Here is a 24083-nt window from a genome sequence, read left to right as displayed (position 1 = left end):
TTACCGCTGTCTAGCTGCATTTCCCAAAGGTACTTAAGCTGCAAACGTTTGCCTTGGCAGCAAACCTGCGACGCCCTGTGGCAGAGCCAGGTGGTGAGGAGGAACAGCAGCCTCAGTCTTTGGTGGGTGTAGAAGGACCACACGCCCGTCCAGAGCACAGAGCAGCGCACCCGGCACACCAGCTGCCGTCCTTCCTCTGAAGCAGAGCAGCCATGCTGCCCACGTGACAGGCTGTGTGACCTCAGCCTCACCTCCTCCATCTGAGCACGGCCTCAGGGCCGGGAGGCCACTCACTTTTCGTGCTGATGCACAGCGTCGCCTTGTTGGCCGTCCCAGTCAGCTTCCCCCCGAGTTTCTCCACGGTGGCCTTCACGTCATCCTTGCTCCTGGCGAGCTTCCCAAGAGTCAGGATCTTCATGTTGGACAGCGGCTTCTCTGGTGGGAGGAGAGGAGAGAACCCTGAAGCAGGGGTGGGGGGTGGGGGTGCAGGGGGGGCTAGAAAACCAGGCAGCAAGCTCTCAGGGAAAAGCCGGAACAGGCTGCAGGCCCCCTGGACAGCCTCAGCACCCCTTTCGTCAGCTTCTCCCGAGGGAAGAACATGAAAATAGAAGTAAAGGCCATTAGGAAAGCAGAGGCCAGCCCGCCAGTGCCACCGCAGAACTGCCTCATCCCCGGGCACGGAAAGGCTGCGTTGGAGCTGGGACCAGGGACAGGAAGCCGGTAGAGGATGGGAAGGAAGCAGAGGCAGGTCCCAGGGACAGGAGGCCGGCAGAGGATGGGAAGAAAGCAGAGGCAGGTCCCAGGGACAGGAGGCCGGCAGAGGATGGGAAGAAAGCAGAGGCAGGTCCCAGGGACAGGAGGCCGGCAAAGGATGGGAAGGAAGCAGAGGCAGGTCCCAGGGACAGGAGGCCGGCAGAGGATGGGAAGGAAGCAGAGGCAGGTCACGTGAATATCAATCACTTTTCTTGTCCTCCTCCCATTTAAAAGCAAACTGCAACTTCTCACGCAGTACTTAGTGATCAACCCCGTTAAAAAATCAGATACAGCCGAAGCCGGTTTGGCTCAGTGGTAGAGCATCGGTCTGCGGACTGAAAGGTCCCGGTTCGATTCCGGTCAGGGGCATGTGCCTTGGTTGGGGCACATCCCCTGTGGGGGGTGTGCAGGAGGCAGCTGGTCGATGTTACTCTCTCATCGACGTATCTAGCTCTCTGTCTCTCTCCTTCCTCTCTGTAAAAAACTAATAAAATATATTAAAAAACAAAACAAAACGTTAGCTCTGTTAAAAAAAAAAAAAAAAAATCAGACACAACCGTCCTTCCACCACAATGGCGGGGGACAACCGATTCCAGGGAGAAAGAAGAGGCTGCACACAACTCGGCTGGCCGGCCTGGACGGGGCAGGCGCCATGTTTGCGGCTGGTGGGAACGCAGTGCTGGCAGCATCCTAGGACAGGAGGTGCCGGAGGGAGAAGTCCTGCCAGCCCCCCCACACCCCCCCGCACCGAGGACACAAAGGCAGTGGGGCTTTCTCCCGAGAGAAACAGACGGAGCTCCCTGCTCGTGGCATTAGTGGAGCATCTCGCTAATGCTGACAGCACACAGGCCTCTGCATGCAGAGGAGCCGGCGCCCGCAGGCTCTGGACGCCTCGCGGGACCGGGCTCCCGGACGGCGAGACGCAGGAGGTTCTGCAGTAGCTGGGCAGGTCACCCTGCAGGCCCCTCCAGGTAAGGCCATCTACTTGGCCGCCCTGCTCCTGCTTGGGGGGGTGAGGGAGGGTTCCGACCGAGACAGGGAGTCCTCACAGGATCAGCAACAATGACCAGAGAAAGACAGCCGGTTCCCCCAAAGCACAGGACCTCAAAACCCCCACCCCCACCCCCCTCCCCGGCCCCGGAGCTCTACCTGGTGGGGCAGAAGAGTTGGTGGGTGCGGGCGCCGAGGCTGTGGGAGGCGGTGGGGCTGCTGCCACGGGGGCGCTGGTCTCGGGAGGGAATAACCGGTCCTGCTTCTTGACCTTCAGCTTCTTGAGGTAAGGGATTTCTCGGAATTCCTGAGGAATTTAAGTTTCAGTTAAGAAACCAGTTCTCCCTTGAAATAATGATAATTTCTGTTGTCCAAATTAAAAAGCTCTTTTGTAGGGAGTGGCTATAGGGTTAAGCCTCGGATGACCTGTTAGCAAAGCCAAAAACAAGTCCCAGCTTAAGAGGCACAGCCCTCTTAGCATATTAGGCTTGATCTTGTGAGCTCCCTAGATCCTTCCTGGGTAGCTAATGGGCTGTGGGAGGTGCAGCAAGTGTTGCCAAAACAAGTGAAACTCACAAGAACATTTAACCATGGTGACCACTACCTTGTTTACCTCTGGCTCTAAAATAAAGGCTCAGCTAGCCGTCTGGATCTGTTCTGTGGTCTCAGCCAGACACAAGGGATCCACCGAGCCACCGAGCCCCAGCTTATTCTCTTTTGTTTGTCTTTTCTACATCCTTCACCGCCCTCCCTCAGGTTCACTTGGCTGTGCTGGCACCACACACACTTTCTTCTTTTTATGATAAGAATAACATTAAGGCCCTGGCTGGTTTGGCTCAGTGGATAGAGCATCGGCCTGCGGACTGAAGGGTCCCAGGTTCTATTCCGCTCAAGGGCACATTCTTGGGTTGCAGGCGTGATCCCCAATAGGAGTGTGTGGGAAGCAACTGATCAATGATTCTCTCTCATCATGGATGTTTCTATCTCTCTCCCTACCCCTTCCTCTCTGAAATCAATAAAATATATTAAAAAAAAATAACATTAAGAAAACGTGAGGCTCCTAGTATGAATTATTACAGATATGGAGTTTAATTCTAGCACTCCTACATTATTTTAGAGCATGTGCTGTGGATGTGGTAAAAAAGCTTTACAGAGCGAGTCTGCCATCTGTGAACCATTGCTGACCCGACTGCCACCTCCAGGCTCATTCTCAAGCTGTTCCCCTCCGGTCAGCCTCTCTGGGCTCCCATGCCCAAGGCCACCGCCTGCACACACTGGGAGAGTCCGCAGAGGGAAGTCAGGGCACCTCCCTACACTTCTTAGGAAGGACACAGCAGAGCCCAGTGTGGTCCATGTTCCGTGCAAATCCCCGGCTCAGCACAGCTCTCTTCCTCCGTGTGATCTACAACGGGCTGTGCTAAGGGGTCACTTGTTAACATCAAATACAGTGGGTCCCCACTTGGCCGCTTTTAAAAAAAAATAAGTATTTTTATTGATTTCAGAGAGAAATGGAGGGAGAGATAGAAACATCAATGACGACAGCGGATCATCGACTGGCTGCCTCCGGCTCGCCCATACGTGAGGAGGTCCCACAGGCAAGCTTTCACCTGGGGACCAAGTTCTAAGCCAGAGCGTGCTCCGGGCTGGAAGACAGGGAAGGCTGGAAGGGCTCCTCAGGCGGTGACAGCTTCGCGGCCTCTAACAAGGGCTAAGCAGAGGCATGTGACGGACCCAGCGGTTTGCTGGGAACCGCCAGCAGTCCGCTCCCTGTTGCTGGAAGAACAAAGGCTCGGGTTTGTGCACACACAGGCTGGCGAGAGTGGTATGTGAGGAGGAGAAGATGGCAGGGAAGTGCCACAGAAGGCCAACAACCAGTCGTGAAGGGCTCCGGTTAGGGCTCGGGTTCCAAGCTAAGGAGCTGACCTTGAGCCTGAGGGCCAACACCCCGGGGACAGCAGAGGAATTGCATGGAGTCTACAAACCCAGGAACTCGCACGGGCAACAAGCAACTGTGACCTGAGAAAAGTGCCTCACGTGTGCAGACACCTTTGATTTTAGAGAGAGGAAAGGAGAAAGAAACATCGACTGACTACCCCCCCCATGCCTCCCACAGGGATGGAGCCCGCAACCCGGGCATGCGCCCTGACTGGGAATCAAACTGGGACCTCTTAGTGCATGGGGCGACGCTCAACCAATTGAGCCACACTGGCCAGGGCTGCAGGCACCCTTTTAAAATACTCCTTCAAAAACATAGGTAGATGCTAGTCCTGGCTGGTGGCTTGGATGGAGTGCTGCCAAGTACATTAAAAGGTTGTGGGCTTGATTCCCAGCCAGGGCATAAATAGGAGGCAACTGATTGATGTCCCCCCTCCCCCCCCACCAAAAAAATATTAAAAACATATTGTGAAAAAGTATGTATTCACATGTTTATGTATATACTAGAGGCCCGGTGCATGAAATTGGTGCACAGATGTGTGTGTCCGTGTCCCTCAGCCCGGCCTGCACCCTCTCCAATCTGGGACAGCTCGAAGGATGTCCTACTGCCGGTTTACAGGGATCAGACCTAAATTGGCAGTCAGACATCCTCTCGCAATCTGGGACTGATGGCTCCTAATCGCTCACCTGCCTGCCTGCCTGCCTGCGCCTAACCACTCTACCTGTCGGCCTGCTCACCCCCAACTGGCCCCCCTGCTGGTCTGCTTACCCCCACCAGCCCCACCCCCCACCAGTCTGATCACCCCCAGCTGCAGTCTCATCCTGGCCTGATCACCCACAGCTGCCCTCCCCTCGTGGCCTCTAACGGCCTCTCCCTCGGCCGCCACCATGGCTCTGTCCAGAAGAACGTCCGGAAGGTCTCCCCGTCTAATTAGCATATCGCCCTTTTATTAGTATAGAGGCCTGGTGCACAGGTGGGGGCCAGCTGGTTTGCCTTGAAGGATGTCCTGGATCAGGATGGGGGTTCCCTTGGGGCAAGGGGCGGCCTAGGTGAGGGGTGTGTGGTGGTTTGCAGGCTAGCCACACCCCCATGGGGTGGGGGTGCCCGCTGGGGTGCCTGGCCAGCCTGGGTGCGGGGCTGATGACTCCCAGCCCCTCCTTTTTTCCTTCAGTGCCTCCTTAAGGAGAGGCCAGGGCTAGCTGGAAGTAGGTATCTGGAGTTATTTATCTTCTCTAGATGAAACTTTGTAGCCTTGAGTGGAGGCCAGGGCCAGCCAGGGTGGGCGGAAAGCATAGCTTCCTCCATCACTGAAGGAAACCCAAGCCTCCTGTTCACTCCAGCTCCACGGCAGCCAACATCTTTGTTGGGTTAATTTGCATACTCACTCCTGATTGGCTGGTGGGTGTAGAGGAGTGATGGTTAATTTCCACATTTCTCTTTGATTAGTGTAGATACTGTGCAATCTAAGCAACCACTCGACTGGTAGCTGACACTCAACGACCACCAGGGGGCAGATGCTCAACGCAGGAGCTGCGGGGCGACAGCAGCTTTGCAGAGTGCCCTCTTGCACTCTGGGGCACCTTGGGGGATGTGGGGATGTCGGACTGCCCGTTTTGGCGGATCCCCACAGGCCAGTCTAAGGGACCTCACCTGCCCAAGGGACCATGGGAGACTGGCTATAGGGCATGTCCAACCAATCTTACCGAGTCCTGCCCTGCTGGCCACCTTCTAATTTACTTTCAATGTGCACAAATCCATGCACCAGGCCTCTCGTTGATATATAGAGCACAATGTAGTTCACATTATTTACTTTCTTGTTATTTTCTCAAAGATAGAAGGAACATAAACACCATAAAAGGGCCTGTTACATCTATATATTCAGAAAAACTGAAAATACAAGGCCAAATTTGCTGAATGACCACTCAAGAAAAAGGACCGAGAGGGAGGAGTGAATTATGTAGTGGACAGAGGAGGCAGGAAACGAATGAGGCTGGGCAGAGGGCTGGTGGAACCATGAGTTCTGTTCCAGATGCTGGGTAGGCAGTGCCAATGCGACAATCAAATACCTATGACCAAGTGCTTACTACATGGCACCCTCCCACACGCTCGCCCCTCAGGAGAATGCACAGGGAGAGACAACTGGATCAAATCCCGAATCCTAGTTAGTGGCAGTCCCAACTCTGCTCAGGCAGCTGGGTGCCAGCTCAAGCTGAGTCTGAGGACATAGGTGGAGTCCTTCCAGCAGTCAAGTCCCCAAAGACACTATCACCCCCAGGCCCCCCCCCCCCCCCATTCCAAATGAGGTTTCTCAGATGAGCTTTTGCACCTGAGAACTCAACATGTAGCTCCATTATAAAGAGATCAAAAGAGAAGGTAACTGAACTCTGGAACCTGCTCCCCCTTTAGCATAAAAGCAAATACTCTTAAGAAAAGCTCTCCTAACACAAGGCAGGAATGATCCGCTCCTCACCACCAGTCCCCTGTGCTTAGAACAGGGCCTGGCACAGAGCAAGCACTTGCTGAGCAGGAACAGAAACGACCCACTTGGCCAGGAGGACTTTACTCCACTGACGAGCCTGTACTCCTGTACCAAGCGCTGTGGTTCTGCATCTGTGTGTTGTTTAAACCATGGAGCCAGCGATGTGATTTTACGTTCTAACTGTGAGGATGAAGCCTGAAGAACGCTGCCTGCCGTCGTGGCTGCTGGGAGGGAGGGGATCATATTTTCTGTCTTCAGACCCCAGGAGCTCCCACTGACCTTTGGAGTCACCCACTCCTTCCGGCTGGGCGTCTGCGTCTTCACCATACACTTGGTCCAGGCGGTGATGTCCCCCGTGCAGTAGTAGGCGTCACTCCTGAAGACCAGCTGGCCTGAGCACTCCTCACAGGGAAGGAGGGCACCGAACACGATGCCGTCAGCCACGCGGTCCAAGATCTGCCCGTGGAGAAGCGTGTCAGAGACAAGGAGGGCTGCAGTGACGTTACCCGCGTGGGATGAAGAATGCGCACACTGCACACACCAACACAGAAGAGAGGGCTCGCCCAGCTTGCTAACTGCCCGGGGAACCTAGACTTTCGTACTTCTAAGTCCACGCATGTTAATGCAGTTCCCACCGCCCTCGGGGTTTAGAAGTAAAGGGAGAGCCAGAGCACCCCCTGCTTCTGCACAAGGAGAGTGCCACCCCCTCCCCAGAGCCCGCAGGACAGGCCTGTGGGGGGGCTGGTCTCAGGAGCTGGTCCCACGCCCTCCAGACCTCACACCCGGGGCAGTGTGGGCAGAGGCAGCAGAGAGCACCTCAGGCCGTGTGGCGTGATTACACAAGTACAGCAGAAGCCCCTTCAGTCCTCAGCAAAATCCTCCACCAAGGGCTACCTGGGGAAGGTGCCGGAGGGGCCTGGGAGAGCCTGCCCCTGGGGAATGGGGCCACGATGACGACGACCACGGGACGGTCACTCCTCCCAATGAAAACAGGCAGGTGTTCAGCGAGGGCCTCCCACATCCCACATCCGGGAGGACAGTCCCTCCACAGCGGCCTGGCCTCGCCCTCGGCCCCCGTAACGAAGGCAGCTCACCGCCGACTCCCCGGACGGCACTTGCTGCTTGTTGAAGATGAGCAGCTCTTTCAGGTCATTCGTGGAGCACGCTTTCTTGAGCTCATCCTTGGTGTTCCAGATCAGGTCGTTCTGGGCCTGTGGACAAGGCCCGCCGCTGAGCGACCCGCTCTTTGCTGAGAGAAACCCACCACCAGGGAGATCCTACTGGCCTGGCTCGTCTCCTAATGAGCTGCTCGCCAGCGTCAGCCTCGTCACCAGGGAAGTGTGCGCCCAGCCCCGCTTGTGGGTGCCAAGGTAAGCCCAGAGCGCAGCCTCAACACATGGTGGGAGGAGGGCAGACCACAGCGGGACGTGGGGAAGGCTGCTGCCCAGGAACCAGGAAGCTCCCGGGTCAGGTACCAGGGAGGTGGGCGTGGCTACTCTCCCAATCTGAGAGTTCATGGGGGGTGTGTGTGTGTGTGTGTGTGTGTGTCCAAACACACCCATTTCCTGGGTGCAAAAAGCAGCCAGATGTGGACCACCACGAACGATTTTTACAAAGGGCAACCACACCCAACTGTCCTTCTTATCGACAACTGGAACAAGGTAAGAAATTGCTTCTAATTTTCACACCACCAGTAAAAACTGGATTCTTATGTAAGACAGCCAAGCAGATGCCTCATGGAAATCAAGTTCCTAAGAGAGACGGCGTGTTCTCCCCAGATCCCCAAACAGCTAGCGTTTTCTGGTGAACAATTTGTGCTTTGTGTCAGTGCATGTGCAATCCAGTGATGAATCTCTGGCCAATGACTACTGATCTAATGGGAGTCTTCTTTTCACTATGTGACTTCTATTCCTTTTCCTTTTAAACAGGACCTTCATTAAAAACAAAAACCAACTAACAGCAGTAACAACTATCTCTTCAAGGCACTAGTCTAACCCTACCAGACCACTGTACCGATTTCTCAGTAATTTCTGAATCGCCGCTCTACCTAATTTTCGGTACTTTGCCTAGACCAGGTGTCGGCAACCTGCGGCTCTTTGAAGCTTTACCGCGGCTCCGACAACTGTGTGAAAATGAAGGTAACGTCTTACAGCCCTGATGTGCCGACACTGTGCACTGAGGTTCAGGAGCAAAAATCCCATTAACCAGGTAAATTAAATATTTTAATTAGCTATTAATTTGCAAAAACATATTTTACATTGTTAAGTGGAAAAGTCCTTTTTTTCTTCAGATTGACAGCTAACTGCACGATCCGGTATATAGCATTAAGGTAAGAAACAATACATGCAGTGTTATATTTGTTTTAAATGTCGCAATGGTTTTGCGGCTCCCAGGTTTTTTTTTCCTTCGGAAACGGGTCCAAGTGGCTCTTTATGTCTTAAAGGTTGCAGACCCCTGGCCTGGACCTATTTTCTACAATGTCTCCAAGTTCCATCTTATTCTAACCACTTGTTTTCACGTAACTAACCTTTTTCTATATCACGTTGATTTTTTTCTCTTTAATGCTCAGGAGCCCAGGTATAGGGGACAGTTAGGTTCAGGGCCTCGGTTGTGTAGGGCTATGGCAGGGGTGCGGAACCTTCTTTCGGCCCAGGGCCATTTGGCCATTTATAACATAATTTATGGGCCATTAAAATTGTCGATTAGCCTTCTATATTTGGTCAAATATTGCATTAATTCGCCCCTGACATCTAGGTAGGGCCAGACCATGATTTCATGGGCTTTATTCGGCCCAAGGTTCCCCACCCCTGGACTAAGGTAAGTACATTTGGTATTTTTAAAATTACTCCTCAGTTTGCATGCTCACCAGCGACCCTACAGGTCCAGATGCAGTGATGTACTGTGTGGCTGAAGCAGGATCTACCAGCTCGGTGAGGCTGCTGCGGGGGCCTGCCTCTCAGCTCTGGCCCGAGCCTGGGTGCTGGCCTGGCAGCTGGAGCCCAGAGGGCGTTCTCCTTCAAATAAGAACTGCTTCTTGGGGGGAAACCATGCTTTTTAACAGCAGCCATCAACCAGGAATCCCTACGGGTCTCGGTAAGTGGGACACACACCTCCTTGAGCCTGCTCCCCAGAGCGAGGGAAGGACTGAGGCAGAGTGGCCAGCTCAGCACTCACCTTGAGAGCCTTTTCAAGCTTGGTGTCCTTGTCTTTCTCTTTCTTCGGCTTCTTCTTGGGCACTTGGTCTTGTCCATCCACCTCGTCGCCTTTCCTCTTACTGAAAGAGACACAAAATATAAGAGAACCAGAGCCACAAAGACTCAAACATCCAACCACGTGGTCACCACGTCTCTCCTTATTTCAACTCTGCAGGCCCCGTGGCCGTCTCTTGGGGAGTTTGAGCCGACGCCACCCCTTCAGAACATACTCTGCTGCCAAGGAGCGATAAGGGGTTGCTCCAGAGCCTTGGGACAACCCAGAACAGAAGTCACTGGTGGGCCCTCCCATCGCAATGGCAGCGCCGTATGAAGCCCATGCTCTTTTGAGTCTTCATCCAGGGAACTGCTCCCTCCCAACTCACGAAACACCCGTGATGATCCTCCCAGCACTGTTTCTCAGACACCCAGACACAAAGGAACGTCCACAGGGGGCGGCACGGGGCCGGGAGAGGGTCAGCAGGGCCCACTGGGTCAGACACAGGAGCGCCCTATCGCCCTTCTCTGCCGCCCTCCACCACCACGGTGGAGAAGAGGCAGCTGAGCTGTGCCATCCCTCAGCCTGCACCCTGGCTTTCTCAGTTAGCAAGGGGCCACAGGACTGACATGGAATCTGTGGGATCGCTGGGCCTCCACCAAGCCCCTCTCTGAACCCCCCTGAACCTCCCGTTGGCCCTCCACCCACACTTCGCTCTTGACTCCCGGGAGCTGCTTCTCCAGGGCTTCCTTATCCTCCGGAGCAAGCAGGCTGAAGCCCTTGAGTTGGCTCGCACTGTATTCGGGCCGGAAGCCCAGCTCCTCCCTGTTCTCAACAAAGCATTCTGGGTGGTACCAGCGGTCAATCATGCCCAGCTGGGGCTTCTCCGGGTCCAGCATCTTCTTGGACAGGCGCACCTGGCCCTACAGGAAAACACACGTGGTCTGAGAGACAAGGAAGGTGGAGACATCAGGGCCGGGGTGACCAAGCCAGCGAGGGCCTCAGGCCCACCTCAGGGCGATGTGAGGACTGCGGGAGGTTTTGGCACTTTTATATCACCAGTGGGGGTGTTACCCTCAAGCCCCTGCACCCCGTTTTCAATGGACTCAACTTCCACTAGTTATGTATTTGCCGGCCAAGTCGAGAAAGTGGTAACTGAACCTTGAGAAAGACACCTGCTGAGAAGGGCTCCTGGTGGCTAACGAGGTTCAAATTAAACAAAGCAGACCCCAGCGGGGTTTCTACAGGCCTCTTGCGCCAACTGCCCTTCAAGAGGCCTGCACTGCGTCTCTGCCACCCTAGTCCGCCCTGATAACCGAGGTCCTGGAGTCTCATTTCAACCACAGGACTGAGGCTTTCCCCATCCCGAGCTGCATAGCTCTGACCAATCAGAGCGGCTCCATTTTAACCCACCAGGACAGTGCCTTCTGGATCAATCAGAGAACCTGGAGGCCTTATTTGCATGAGGACGGATAGGAACATCAGGGACCAGGGCGAGGATTTGTGTCCACAGAAGCCAGCTCCCCTCTGTCTAGGAGACCCCGCAGATGGGACTGATTTCTCCAGTGTGTCTCACAGCTGTGCCCTATCATCACCCTGAAGCTATCCACACTGAATGGAGCTTCCTTCTCCACCGCACTCCAAACTGGAGGTTCCTGGTCAGCAGACTGAGCGGAGCAGAGGACCTGCACTGCACCTGGGAGCCACACTCCAGGCCCCGAGCCTGAGCCAGGCCTCCCGCCCCCCTTTCTTCCATCTGTTGAACCCAGTCCTTCCATCCTGCCCAGCCTCACAACTCCAGGCCTGACCTTCCCAGGAGAATTCCAGGACTGTGAGCGGGCAACGCGGCATGAGGGTGCTGACACCGCACAGAACTCGATTTCAGGGCCAAGCGTCACTCAACACACACAACTTCTGACAGCCAGTCCCCGCAGAACCTAAACTTCTGCCCCATTTTGTAGGATTAAAGGTAGCTGGAGATCTTTCAATGCTACGATTTTCCTTTCTAAATCCCACTGCCCATCTCCAGATCTCCAGCACAGCCTCCAGGAGGCAAAGCCTCAGACCAATCAAACAGAACGTTCCCATAAGAAGGGTGACGAGGCAAAGGCAGCCTGTCCCGGCACCCTGTGCTTCCACAGCCATCCAGGCAGCGCTCCCTGTCGGCCGCCCTTCTCCAGGGACAGCTGGCAGGAAAGGGTGGTTAATGGAGTTAGTGACGCCCAGTGGCAGAAAGCCAAGTCCGGGTCTGAGCCTCGCCCACCTTGTCTATCTTCTCCAGGCAGCCCTTGCAGGTGCTCCTGTTGGACTTGGCGTACTCGGCTGCGAAGTCACCCAGTGTCTTCTCCGTCCTGCTGCCGGCTCCGCCCGGGCCTTTGCCTGAGAATCAAACACAGCAATGTGTAACTCACAGCGTGTCCGGGCCGCCGAACGTCCCTGGGCTCTCCTCGGACACGTGTTCTGTGACCGCGGTTGGTCCGTTTCCTCTGTGCCATTTCTAACCGCTGTGGGTGCTGAACCAGCTTCTCTCTGGCAGCAAAACCAAACCTTTCCCAGACGGCTGCTGGAAACAGCTGTCAGCTGGTGGCTGCCTCACCTCCACCTGTCTCCATTTCCTCTGCCCCCACCTCATTGTGGACAGTACTTATACTGATGAAAGTTAGATACTAACTAAAGGGAGTATCTTGGTACAGACACAAGCCAATGTAAGGTAGCATATGGTAGGGGGGCATTTCTTATTAGTGGGAAAAGGCTGAATCACTCAGAAGAGTCTTGGGATAAACAGCCAAGCACTTGGGACAAAAGCCAGGTTCTTTCTGATATAAAAGCTCCAAGGCAGAGTGTTTTTCCTACGATCAGGAATGAGACAGCCGATCAGGAATGAGACAGCCGTCTCCTCTCACCACTTATTTGACATTGTATGTGAGATTCTAGTAAGTGCCTTAGGGCAAGAAACAGAAAGAAAGGTGCACTTTAGAAAAGAACAAGGAAAGGCACCTCTATTTATAGGTGACATGGCGGTAGACCTGAGATACCTTAGGAATCTACAAAAAAGCTACCAGCACGATTAAGTGAATTTACAGATTTGCAGAACACAAGGTCAACAGAAAGACATTTCTACACAGCAGAACACACATGCAAAAAAGGGAAGGGAAGCGTGCTGCTATGTGAACACACTCATTAAGCCCGGCCTTGGCACCGCCGGCAGGAGCGTCATCCGAACCCCAGAAGGGGGCTCCCCGGCCGCAGCAGCTGCGAGAGGCACCTGGTCGATGGAAGTCTCCCTCTCCTTCTGCTACAACTGATACTCGCTCCCAGGCCCTCGGTTGACAAGTTTACTGTTAATTTTATTCACAATTCTGAGCTGTGTTTCTGACCAGTTCCCAGCACACCGGAAGCAGCTGGAGACAAATACACCGACAGTCGTAAAAAGGACAGGAAGATAGAGAAAATAGTTTAGCACAGGCACAGAGTAGTCATAGAACAGGTTAAACTGGCTCAGTTTGGGAAGACAGATAAAGGAGAATGTGGTCTCAGAGGATCTCCTTCAGAAACTGCTAAAAATAAATAAATAAATAAATAAACAAATAAATAAAATTGCCCATTCAAAACGTAAAGGCATCCTAGCACGTTAAGTTTGTAGATATCGACAGTGAGAAGATCCAGAATAGCCCAGACAATACTCAAGAACAGAGGAATGACTTTAAGATTTACTGTGGCGACAGTCATCAAGACAGTGTGGTATTGGCAAAATACACAAATCGATATATAGACTAAAAGAGCCCAGAAATGCATCCGCACAAATATGGTCAAATTGACGTTCCAAAGGAGCAAAGGGCCACACAATGAAAAACAGCGGTGCGGGAGGCGGGACATCTACACGCAGAACCAGGAGACGGACTGCGTCCCTGCTGCAGAACGAGCTCACAATGGACCAGACTCAGATGTCACGTGTAACCCAAAACCATGGAACTCCCCCTGAGCTCCTCCTTGGTGTCAGCTTGGGTATGATGATGGCTTTTTAGCTACATTAACAGACATGATCCGTGAAAGAATAATTGATGAGATAAATTTCACTAACACTGAAAATGTCTGCTCTGTGAAAGACATTGCCAAGAGACTGAGAAAGACAAACTATAGACTGGGAAAAGGTATTTTCAAGCAGAGTTATGTAAAATATACAAAGAGCACCCTAACTGGTTTGGCTCAGTGGATAGAGCGTCGACCTGCGGACTGAAGGGTCACAGATTTGATTCTGGTCACGGGCATGTACCTTGGTTGTGGGCACATCCCCAGTGAGGGGTATGCAGGAAGCAGCTGATAGATGTTTCTCTCTCATCGATGTTTCTAATTCTCTATCCCTCCCCCTTCCTCTATAAAAAAATCAATAAAAATATATTTTAAAAATTAAAAAAAATAAAATAAAATATACAAAGAGCTCTTAAAACTCAAAACAAACATTAAAAAACAGGGAAATATCTGAACACCTTACTACAAATTAAAACAAGACACCACTACACACCTATTAGAACGGTCAAAATACCGACAACACCAAATGCTGGCAGAGATGTGGAGCAACAGAAATACTCATTCACTGCTGATGGAAATTCAAAAAACTACGGCCATCTGAAAGAGACTGGCAGCTTCATACAAAACTAAGCATACAACCTAGCCATCATGTTACTTGGTATTTACCCAAATGAGTTGAAAAACTAAGTCCACATAAAAACCTACATATGAGCCGAAACCAGTTTGGCTCAGTGGATAGAGCATTGGTCTGCGCGGACTGAAAGGTTCCAGGTTCGATTCCGATGAAGGGCATGTACATTGGTTGCGGGCACATTCCCAGTAGGAGGTATGCAGGAGGCAGCTGGGGATGTTTCTCTCCCATCGATGTTTTTAACTCTCTATCCCTCTCCCTTCCTCTCTGTAAAAAATCAATAAAATATATTACAAAACAAAACAAAAATACCTACATATGAGGGTGCAAACTCATGAAATTCAGAAACCAACAATAAAAAAACCTTTATGTTTATACTTATTAACAACTGCCCAAACTTGAAAGCAACAAAGATGTCCTTCAGTATAAACTAGTTACCAGTACGAATAAATTATTACATCTAGACAATAGAATATTATTCAGCATTAAAAAGAAATGAGCTAAGCCAAAACCGGTTTGGCTCAGTGGTACAGCGTCGGTCTGTGGACTGAAAGGTCCCAGATTCGATTCTGGTCAAGGGCATGAACAGTGGTTGTGGGCACATCCACGGTAGGGGGTGTGCAAGAGGCAGCTGGTCGATGTTTCTCTCTCACCGATGTTTCTAACTCTCTATCTCTCTCTCTTCCTCGCTGTAAAAAATCAATAAAATATATTAAAAAGAAAAAAAATGAGCTAAGAAAAAAGAGAAACTACGAAGAGTTAGGTGCGCGTTGTTCTGCACACCGAAAGGCTGCCGGTTTCACACCCGGGCTGTGGCCCCAGTCCAGTTCGGCTCATATGTAGGTTTTTATGTGGACTTGTGTGTTTCTCTCTCACACTGATGTCTCTCTCAGCACACACTCAGGTGAGGATTAAGAACAACCCAGAAGGACATGCAGGAACCTTAACCGCATATGGATGTGGAGTGAGCCGATCTGGAAAGGCTCCTGTGTGAGTCCAATGTGTGGCCTCGGGAACGAGGCAGAACCAGGTGACAGTGTAAGGTCAGTGTTGGCCAGAGGCAGGGAGAAGGAACGATGGACAGACAGGCGCAGACGGTTTCAGGCAGTGAGAAATACTTGGCTGCCATCAAATACATGCCTTGCCCACTGCTCTACAGACCGTACACCAGAGAGAACACGACTGAACACTGCGGACTTGGGTGAAGACATGCCGACGGGTTCATGGCTGGAGCTGAGGGCTCTTCCAGCAGGGGGCGCTAGACAGGGAGGCCAGGCTTCTGTGGGTCGGGAGGATAAGGGGAACTCTCTAATATCCTGTTTAATTTTGCTACGAAAAAAAGACAGTGTCTTATATTAATTTTTGCTCCCAAAGATGCGCTAGGTCTTATTTTCAGGGGATGTCTTATTTTTCCATGAAGAATACGGCACACATTTATTGTTAAATGAAATAAAGGAAATTTATTACCTGTATACGGTACGGTAGTACGGTAGTTGTCAACACAAACCAGACAAACTGTGAAGCCTACAGTATCAACTTACTCATTTTTTCAAAGACAATCATGTCATCATCTTCTGGAACATCATCATAACAATCCAATTCCTGAATTTCCTGGTGAATTTCTTGTGACTCCATTTCTTTCAGAATCAGTGGACCAAATCTCTCATGTTTAGCAATAGCACTGTCTTTAAATGAGTACTTCTTGTCAAGGTAGCCTGCTCGCAGTGCATTTGCAATGCAACTGTCAGTGATTTTCTCCCATGAATTCTTCACCCAAGTCACAACTTCTTGCAGTTTAGGTTTCACAAAGTTTCCACGCTGATTTCTCTCCATTCTATTTTCAATGTAGTCATTAATTTCCATGCGCAAATTGTCTTTGAATGGCTTCTTTATTGCAATATCAAGAGTCTGGAGATAGGCCGTCATTCCTGCTGAATCATTATCCGATCTATTTTTCTTTTGTGAAGAAATGTCTTCATGTCTTCATGTCTTTAGCACGGTGAGTGCTGGCTGCATCCCAGACTCTTTGGCTCCCTCGCATAACAAGCAGCAGTATTAAACCGACCCACTTCCTTATAACTGCTTGTGTGGCCCAGGCTCTTTCAGTTTCAAGAATAAAAATGCCCAAAACACGTTCAATCTTTTTCTTCTTGCCCTTAGAAATGATTAAAGGTGGGATTTTAGTGCCATCCAGACGAATTGCCAAAATACAGGAAACGTGCACTTTCGTAAGCAGTGGAGGGAATGTACACTAAAAAGGCACCCTGCTGTTCAATTGTTGTTTGAGATGACTGGCCCATAAACACTGCAGTTTCATCCATAGCAATCATGTTGAAAAGACTGTATTTAGAGAAGTCAGCATCATCAATAAAGGACTTGAATGCAAGTGCTCGCTTAATAACTTGAGTATCTTCCAACCTAAACAATGTTGTAGATCTTCTTAAAGACAGTTCACTTTGCTGAAGGAAATTATCTAGCCAGCGTTGTGATGCTTTGAAGTCTTCGGGGGCTATGTCAAACTGTGGTGCCATTGCAAGGGCAAATTCTTGAACCTGAGCCCTATTCACAACCAAAGCCTCTGCTCTCCTGTCAACAACCCATTCACAGATCAGGTCTTCCAGCTCGGAAAATAATGGTTGCCGACCTGATCCACACTTGTGCTTTTTAGCATTTCCCTTGTCCACTGGTTCAATGAGGTTACTATACTCTGCTCACCATTTTCAGACCAATCAGATACTCAACATCTTCTCTGCAGAAAGCAGTAAGATTTTGGCCCCAAGAGTCTTCCACGATTCCTTTCTTATACTCCATGGAGTAGCTTTTCCTTTTTGCGCTCATTTCTAGGGGTAAAGAGAATGAATTGGGGTATCAAGGTGGGGAGAGGGGGATCACTTAAAATGACACAAGGGGGATTAGAGGGGGCAATCAAAATGGCACAGGAGAATCAGAGGGGGGATTACCATTTTAGTAACCCCTTTTGATCCTCCTGTGTCATTTTGATTGCCCCCTCTGATCCTCCTGTGTCATTTTAAGTGATCCCCCTCTCACATCCCTATGCCACTGAACACCTTCACCAGACATCCCCCCTACCCCTTTATCAGACATTTACCCCCTGGGGCCTGCCTGGTGACTGTCACTGGGCTTCCTGGGGCCTGGATCTGGGCTGGAGCAGGGTCTGCCACTGAGAACCTTCAGTCATCATGAGGGCGGCCGTGAGCATCAGGTAGTGTCACCAGAGACAGACCAGCACTCACCACCATCGCCGCGTCCTGTCCGGTCTAATCCTCCTGATCTTCTACACGCATCTGCGAAAGTCTCCTCCTCTCTCCCGCCCCGCGCTCACCGCTCACTCCGACCTCCACATAGCAGTGACGTCAGGACTCCACGTAACTTCACTTGTTGCTAGACGCCGGTCGGGGCGGCCTTAGCGGCCAGTTTACGGTAAATTAATTTTCATTCTGAGACAGAGCCTAGGAGGGGCCTTATTTTCGGGGGATGCCTTATATTTCACTCAGAAAGAAACCTGTAAGTAGGTCTTATTTTCGGAGGATGTTTTATTTTCGGGGAAACACGGTATGAACCAAAACTGCTCGAAAAAGCAAAGTCTATTAAAACAACCACTTTAAAGACCACATTTCAAGCGTCGGGAAGAAGAGAATGTCCTGCACGGGAGCCTGAGAACATCCCAGTGCTTGGGAAAGGTCCCTGGAAGCTCTGGGGCTGAGAGCCACCCCCACCCCACGCGTGGGTGCGCTCGGACCTGCCACGCCGCCAGCCTCGGCCGTCTTCTTCACTTTCTGCTGGTCGTCCCACCGGAGCTCCGAGAACCCGTCCACCTCCACGTCGGGCTGCCAGATGGAGTGGCCGACCTTCCAGAAGCAGGAGAAGTGGTACCAGTGGGGCACTTTGCCGTCGAACATGGGCGACTGGAAAGAGGAGAACAGGGGGAGGTAAAGGGACAGTCAGGTGACCTCCAAAGCAGCCTCAAGCCCAGCCCGCTTTCTCCTCCGGAGCCCGGCAGCCCAGCCCGGCCCCACAGGCTCGGTCTGGGAGGTGGCAAACCATGAGAATCAGCAGCAGCACCTTCTCCATGGCTCTCCACGCTCTCCCCCCACAGCAGAGAGCTGCCTGCTGGGCCCGCGCCCGGGACAGGGGACCCTGTGGGAAAGCGGCTTTCGGACAGGGCTGTGCCTGTGTAATCACATGTGTAATCACATGCCACTGTGTCCCAGGGACACGCTTACCTCTGAGCACCGTAAACGCACACAAGACGCCTGTCCCGTGTCCTGACCCTGCAGGGTCTGCCCAGGAGTCAGGCCGGACTCGGGGCCTGAGCGCCCCAAAGGGCCCGGAAGAGCCTCTGCAGTTAGAACGACGAGGAGCCGGTCCCCGCAAAGAGCAGGGCAGAGAGCGTGCCAGCGAGGGGCAGGCTTGTGCAGCCAGAGACGTGAGTGGAACGGACTAACTTGCACGAGGGAAGGTGGGGGAGGACATGGACGCCGGAGGACACACGGATCAAATCAGGTAAGCGGAGGCCAGCCAGGGCAGAACACAGAACTCCCGGCCTCAGCAGGACGACAGTGACCAGAGTGACAAGCACTGGCGTTTACGTGGCCCTGGCACACTCACTGCGTCTGGGTAGAAACCAGCAGCCCCACCGAGACCAGAGGGAAGGAGCTCCGACACCAGGTTCTTCCCATTAGGATGCTGGGTAGGAAGAGCCACTTAAAAACACAGCGGATGTGACTGAGCCAGGAGACCTCAGCGCCTGTGTTACACCAACATGAAGCCAGGCGTCCGGCAGGTGGAATGAAGACGCAGCCTTACAAGTCAACACCACGAAGAACTTTTAGGCTGGAGCTGCGGGGACGGGGAAATGCTGCGAAGAGCAGTGGCAGGGCCTCCCACCAAGCCCCGCCCACTACGGAGTGGCCTTTCCGGATTTAATGGAGGAAAAGGCGTGGCCTTTCTGGATTTAAAAAAAAATATATTTTTATTGTTTTTGTTTTTGTTTTTATAGAGAGGAAGGGAGAGGGATAGAGTTAGAAACATCGATCAGCTGCTCCTGCACACCCCTCACTGGGAATGTGCCCACAACCAAGGTACATGCCCTTGACCGGAATCGAACCCGGGACCCTTCAGCCAGCCGACGCTCTGTCCACGGAGCCAAACCGGTTTCGGCTGGCCTTTCTGGGTTTAACGGAGTACAAGGAGGCCGAGGCTGGCACGTGGCGTTTCCTCGGCCCAGAACTCGCCCGGGGCGATCGGCACTTTCTGGGGCTCCCAGAAGACTGTGCCCACAGCTAAGGATGATCCGTTTGGCTCTGGCCATCGTTCTGCGGTCAAGAGCTTCGGCCTGTGCACGGAAGGGTTGCAGGTTCGATCCCCAGCCCCAGTTGGTGTGTGAGGGAGGCAATGGATTGATGTCTCTCACATGGATGTTTCTCTCTCCCTCCTCCCTTCCATTCTCTCTGAAAAAATCGAAGGGAAAGATATCCTCGGGTGAGGACCAACAGGAACTAATAGTGACCCCGTGGTGACAACTGATCGCCGCCTGTGCGGCCCACTCTGGGCTGGAGGCGCCTAGAGAGGCACATCGTCCAGCCGGCCAATGGCAAAGGCTGCTCCTGGCGGGCCCTCGCGGTGTCTGGAACGCGGGAGCATGGAAGGAAGAAGGAAGGAAGGAGGAGGTTCCTGCTGTGGAAGAGTTCCCCTAAACCAGACACCAACCGGCATCCCAGAGGAGACGTGCGTTCTGGAGAACAAAGCAATACCAGAGAGAACAAAGTAATACATTTATTACGCGCGGGTCCAGAGGAAAATGTCTCTCAAATTCTGGGTCCCAACCTGCAGGAATTCTCCCTATTTATGTTTTTATCTTCTTTGTCTCCCAAATATGGAGTGTTTCCGGCCCCTTTGGTAAATGTTAGGTCAGGGCAGGGGGGAAGCCCAGAGCCATACAAGCATCTGCAAGGTGGATGGTGACAAAGATAGCCAGCCATAGGCAGGAATTCCACACTTCTCACACCCGCCACCCCCCCTCCCTAAACAGCTGTATAAAAGAGGTACTTCCCTGGCCCACCCTCAGACCAGCGAGCTTCGCCCCTTTTTAATGGCCTGGATATTGTGTCTTGCTTCTAAGTCGCAAACCTCTCAGCTGGGACCTTATAGTAAGTTCTTAAAGAGCCCGTATGTGCTGGGCCTTGAGACCTCAACCAGAGGCCTGGCCTTGCGCCAGCACTGATAACCTTGTCTGGGGAAGGGTTAATGGCCTCGCTGAAGTGGGAGTAATTTTAGCAAGCAAGCATGTACAGAAGCCAAATAGGAGGATTAAAATTTCAAACAGCAGTTTTCATATAAGATGGATGCTTCATTGGCTCTCAACTTTCACCCAGAAAGACCTGTCCTCAGGCATCAGGGCACCTCGTCCACGCTGCAGTGCCCCTCCCCCCCCTGCACCCACCCACAGTGACCCCCACCACAGTGACCTCCACCGGCCCCTACCCTCCTCTGCGACGCCCATGCAGGGGGCCATGGGGCAGTGGCTTTGCCCCCAGCTGGGACGTGACTGCGCCCCACCTTCCAGGCGTGGCCAGGGCCACCTCCGGTCCCTGAGGCCTTGGTCTAGTGCCGCCATCTCCCTCCAGAGGAAGAATCTCAGAGCTCAGGACGGAGAATGACATGGGGAAGGGAGCTAAGCCAAGGACACCGGACGGCGGCTATCACTGGACAGCTGCATCGCTCTCGCAAGAGGCGGGATCTCTGTGTACTGAGCTCCTACCCAACACCAGGGTCCTCATGCCAGGCCGCGGCCCGCCCACTCCAGAGAACAATGCCTCCACAGCCTCCTCCCCGCCCATCCCTCCAGGCGGCCTCTGGCACCAGCTGAGAATCAGGTAAGTGATACTCCCACATCCTCCCAAACAAATGCTAAAGAGGGCTTTTAAGAACAGGGCCAGAAGAATGGCTTCTTTCTCCCTGTCCCATCCTCCCCAGCCTGCCCAGACGACCAACTAGACTTTCATTCAGAACGAAGACTCTGCTCTCAGTACAATTAGGAATGACCGCACTTGCTTTTAATAACAAAGAACGTCCTTCACAATCAGGTTCCCGGCGGAGCCCTCCTCCCGCAGCGCCCTCCTCACTGGGCTGGCCCAGCACACGGCTGCACTGGGTTCCCGTCTGCCCCTTTCCCTGTCCGGTGAAGCCCGTGTCCCTTCTCAGAACAACACTTACAAACGCAGCACAAAAGGCAGATCCACCCGGAACCCACTTACCAAGCCACTGAAAAAGCTTACAGACTACAGTGACCCTGGGCTCTAAGGCCTCAAGTGACAAGAACCAGCCCCGCGGGAATGACTCCTCTCATCTTGAGACAGTGATGGGCGAAAACACTCAGAGACGTGCCCAGCCGACGTGGAGTGAAACAGAAACACCCGTCTTAACCGGCGGTGACCATCGGTGCCGGGAGGAATGAAGCCTCCGGCCATCGAGGCTGGTGGAGGAGATGCAAACTGCTCCGAACTCACAGCCTCTGCCCTCAGCAGCCCCAGCAGGAAGCGATCGGCCACGTGCATTCAGCTCAGCTGCGCAGGGGGCTGCGCTCCCCAATGGCAGGCCTGGGGCTCCCCCTCCGCTGCCCCCACCTCGGGGAGCAGGACCCTGACCACGCTCCACTGGGCACACACGCCCGAGGCACAGCCGACGAGGGTGCCCGCCCCGGACCCCGCCCCATCGCCTGCCCTTTAACCGCACCCAAGGGCTCGAACCTCCCAGGTGCTCGGCCATGCTGAAGGACGTTAACGAAAAACCCATCGAAACCTGTGAAGAATTTTGTGAGTTTATTTGAGCCATACGGGCAGACAAATGCGGGGAAGCAGAACCTCAACGGATTGAGATAATGCTCCGGAGAATGGCAGGTTACATCTGTATGTATACATTGCAATCAAAGGAGGGACATGGGTGGGTTACATGAAATTCATTGGTGGCGGGTTAAGGAAGGAGGTGGGAGAACGCAAAACCAAAACCGAGGAAACCCCTGGGATTGGATAAAAAGTAAAATGATGGATGCGTATTTAGGTGGGTACTGAAACAATTAACATGATAATGAAGGAATCTGTGTTATCTGTCCCGGCGCCCAGTGCTTTAGGCTGTGCCCCAGGGGCTCCAGAAAAAGGGAAGTTACAAGTCACCCAGACATCTCACAGATGTGTTATCTTAGAGGCAAATAGGCAAACGGGCTTAGGAAAGTTCTAGGTTGATCTCGTAGGGGAAAATATTGGCCTAGGACTTGACTGCCCACTGTACCCTGTTTGTAGTTACATATTTAATTTCAGACCATTCTTTGTTATTTTAGGTCTCTGAGTTTGCACAACCGCCATGCAGGCCTTCCCTGAACTAGTCGGCTTAACATATGGCTCCTTCCGTCCAGTAATGAGGTGCCGGGTCCGAGCCAGGGAAGCCCCCAGGAGAGAAGCCACCACTCACACCCACTCCCCCGGGAGCATCAAGTCCCAGGGCGGGCTCTGCGGTCCCTCCGCACAGCAGGCCTCACCTGGGAGGGAAACCGAGTCCCCCGGCCCCAAGCACCGCGCCGGGGCCCCAGGGGGACGGGGCGGGCGGAACCAAGACCACAGGAGCAAAACGGGGAGCGGGAGGAGGCGGCCCCCGGGGCCCTCCGACCCATGGGCGCCCTGAAGCCCACGGGGACCCGGGAGGGGGATCCCCCACCTGCCAGGAAGTCCCCGGGAGGAGCCCCGCAGCCACTCTCACTCAGACCGGACCCGCGCCCTGCACCCAGGGGTCCCCACAGGAGCCCGGGGATGTTATTTTACATAAAAACCAGGCCGAGCGAACGCGCTGCACGGACACGGCACCACGTGCACGGCTCTGCACGGTTACACAGCGAGGGAGCGCGGTGTGAAAAGACAAAACAGCCAAACACAGCTCCAGGAATCCGGCCGGCCCCGCCACCGGAGGACGAACCCGCCGGAAGCAGGTCGCTCCGGGTCGGACCCGCCTCCCGAGACCCGCACGCGCCCCGCCCCGGCCCGGCCCGGCCCCGGGGCGAACGGGGACGAGGCGGCTCCCCTCTGAGGAAGCACAAGGCGCCGGCTCCAGGCCGCGTCCCGGCTTTTCCCGCTCCCGCCCGGCCCCCGCGGCTCCCGGGCCGGCGCCGCTCGCCGCCCCCCGCCCGGCCCCGCCGCGCACGGCGCCTGCGCACCTGCACCATGATGGCCATGCGGAGCGAGTCCTTGGCGATGCTCTCGCTGCACTTCTTGCAGGAGGCGCGCCCGCTCTTGGCGTACTCCACCCGGTAGAGCTTGTCCGAGGCCTCCGCCATCCTCCCCGCCGCCCGAGTTCACGCCGCCGCCGCCGCCTCGCCGCCCCGCGCGCGTGCGCCCGGCCGTCAGTCCGCTTCCTCAGCGGCGCGAGCGCCTGAACCGTCGCCCCGCACGTCGCGCCGACCCCCCGCCGCTCGCCAATAGATTGCTGCTGCCTGGCGGCGGCCACGCCCCGCGCACGCGCCCTGGGGGCGGGGCCTAGGCGCGAGCGCGAGCGCCCCCTGCCGGCCGCGGAGGGCGGCTCTCCCGGCGCCTGCGGCGGCGCGGGCTGGGCGGGCGGCGGCGCTGCGGGCTGCGCTGAGGCTGCTGGGCGCCGGGAGCTCGGAGGAGCGGCGCCCGCCTGGAGCCGCCTTGTCCGCTGGAAGGCGTGCACGCTCCCCGGTTAATCCCATTCATTCCGGGTCTCACCGTGTCCTCTCTCCCCGAGGGCGCCCGGCTGGAGGGCGCCGGCCCGGGAACGGGGTTGGTCTGCCAAGGGGAGGTCCCCCGGCTCTGCAAGCCGTGGGGACGAGGACTAACGGAAGTCCAGCATCGCCGTCATCATAGGTTTTAAATGCATGAACACCACCCAGGAGGGTGACCAGCACCTGTGCCCTGGGCGGCCGTCATCACCGATGTTTCATGCGCCCTGAGCACGTGCTGGTGCCGCCCAGGGCTGTCACCCCATCAGGCCTGGAAGTTACGGGGGCGTTCAGACCTGCTGCTGCTAGACCTTGCCATTTAACGTAGAAC

At 54.0% G+C, this 24083-nt stretch overlaps 1 protein-coding gene across 1 annotated transcript in view; it reads right to left on the bottom strand.

Annotated features, from left to right (window-relative positions):
• Window positions 1-23472, bottom strand: part of PARP1 (poly(ADP-ribose) polymerase 1) — a 40088-nt gene extending 16616 nt beyond the window's left edge. Inside the window, exons 1-9 of the mRNA XM_036453575.2 lie at window positions 23231-23472; window positions 17768-17933; window positions 11611-11726; window positions 10056-10270; window positions 9333-9432; window positions 7253-7369; window positions 6438-6614; window positions 1903-2050; window positions 295-435 (exon numbers count right to left, since the gene is read on the bottom strand). Coding sequence (XP_036309468.1) covers window positions 295-435; window positions 1903-2050; window positions 6438-6614; window positions 7253-7369; window positions 9333-9432; window positions 10056-10270; window positions 11611-11726; window positions 17768-17933; window positions 23231-23350 — 1300 coding nt within the window. The 5' untranslated portion in view covers window positions 23351-23472. The remainder of the gene's footprint in view (window positions 1-294; window positions 436-1902; window positions 2051-6437; window positions 6615-7252; window positions 7370-9332; window positions 9433-10055; window positions 10271-11610; window positions 11727-17767; window positions 17934-23230) is intronic.
• Between the last annotated feature and the right edge of the window lie 611 nt (window positions 23473-24083).

The sequence above is a fragment of the Pipistrellus kuhlii genome, unplaced genomic scaffold (genome assembly GCF_014108245.1).
Source record: "Pipistrellus kuhlii isolate mPipKuh1 unplaced genomic scaffold, mPipKuh1.p scaffold_m20_p_25, whole genome shotgun sequence".
NCBI lineage: Eukaryota > Metazoa > Chordata > Mammalia > Chiroptera > Vespertilionidae > Pipistrellus > Pipistrellus kuhlii.
This window is presented reverse-complemented; position numbering and strand designations above follow the sequence as displayed.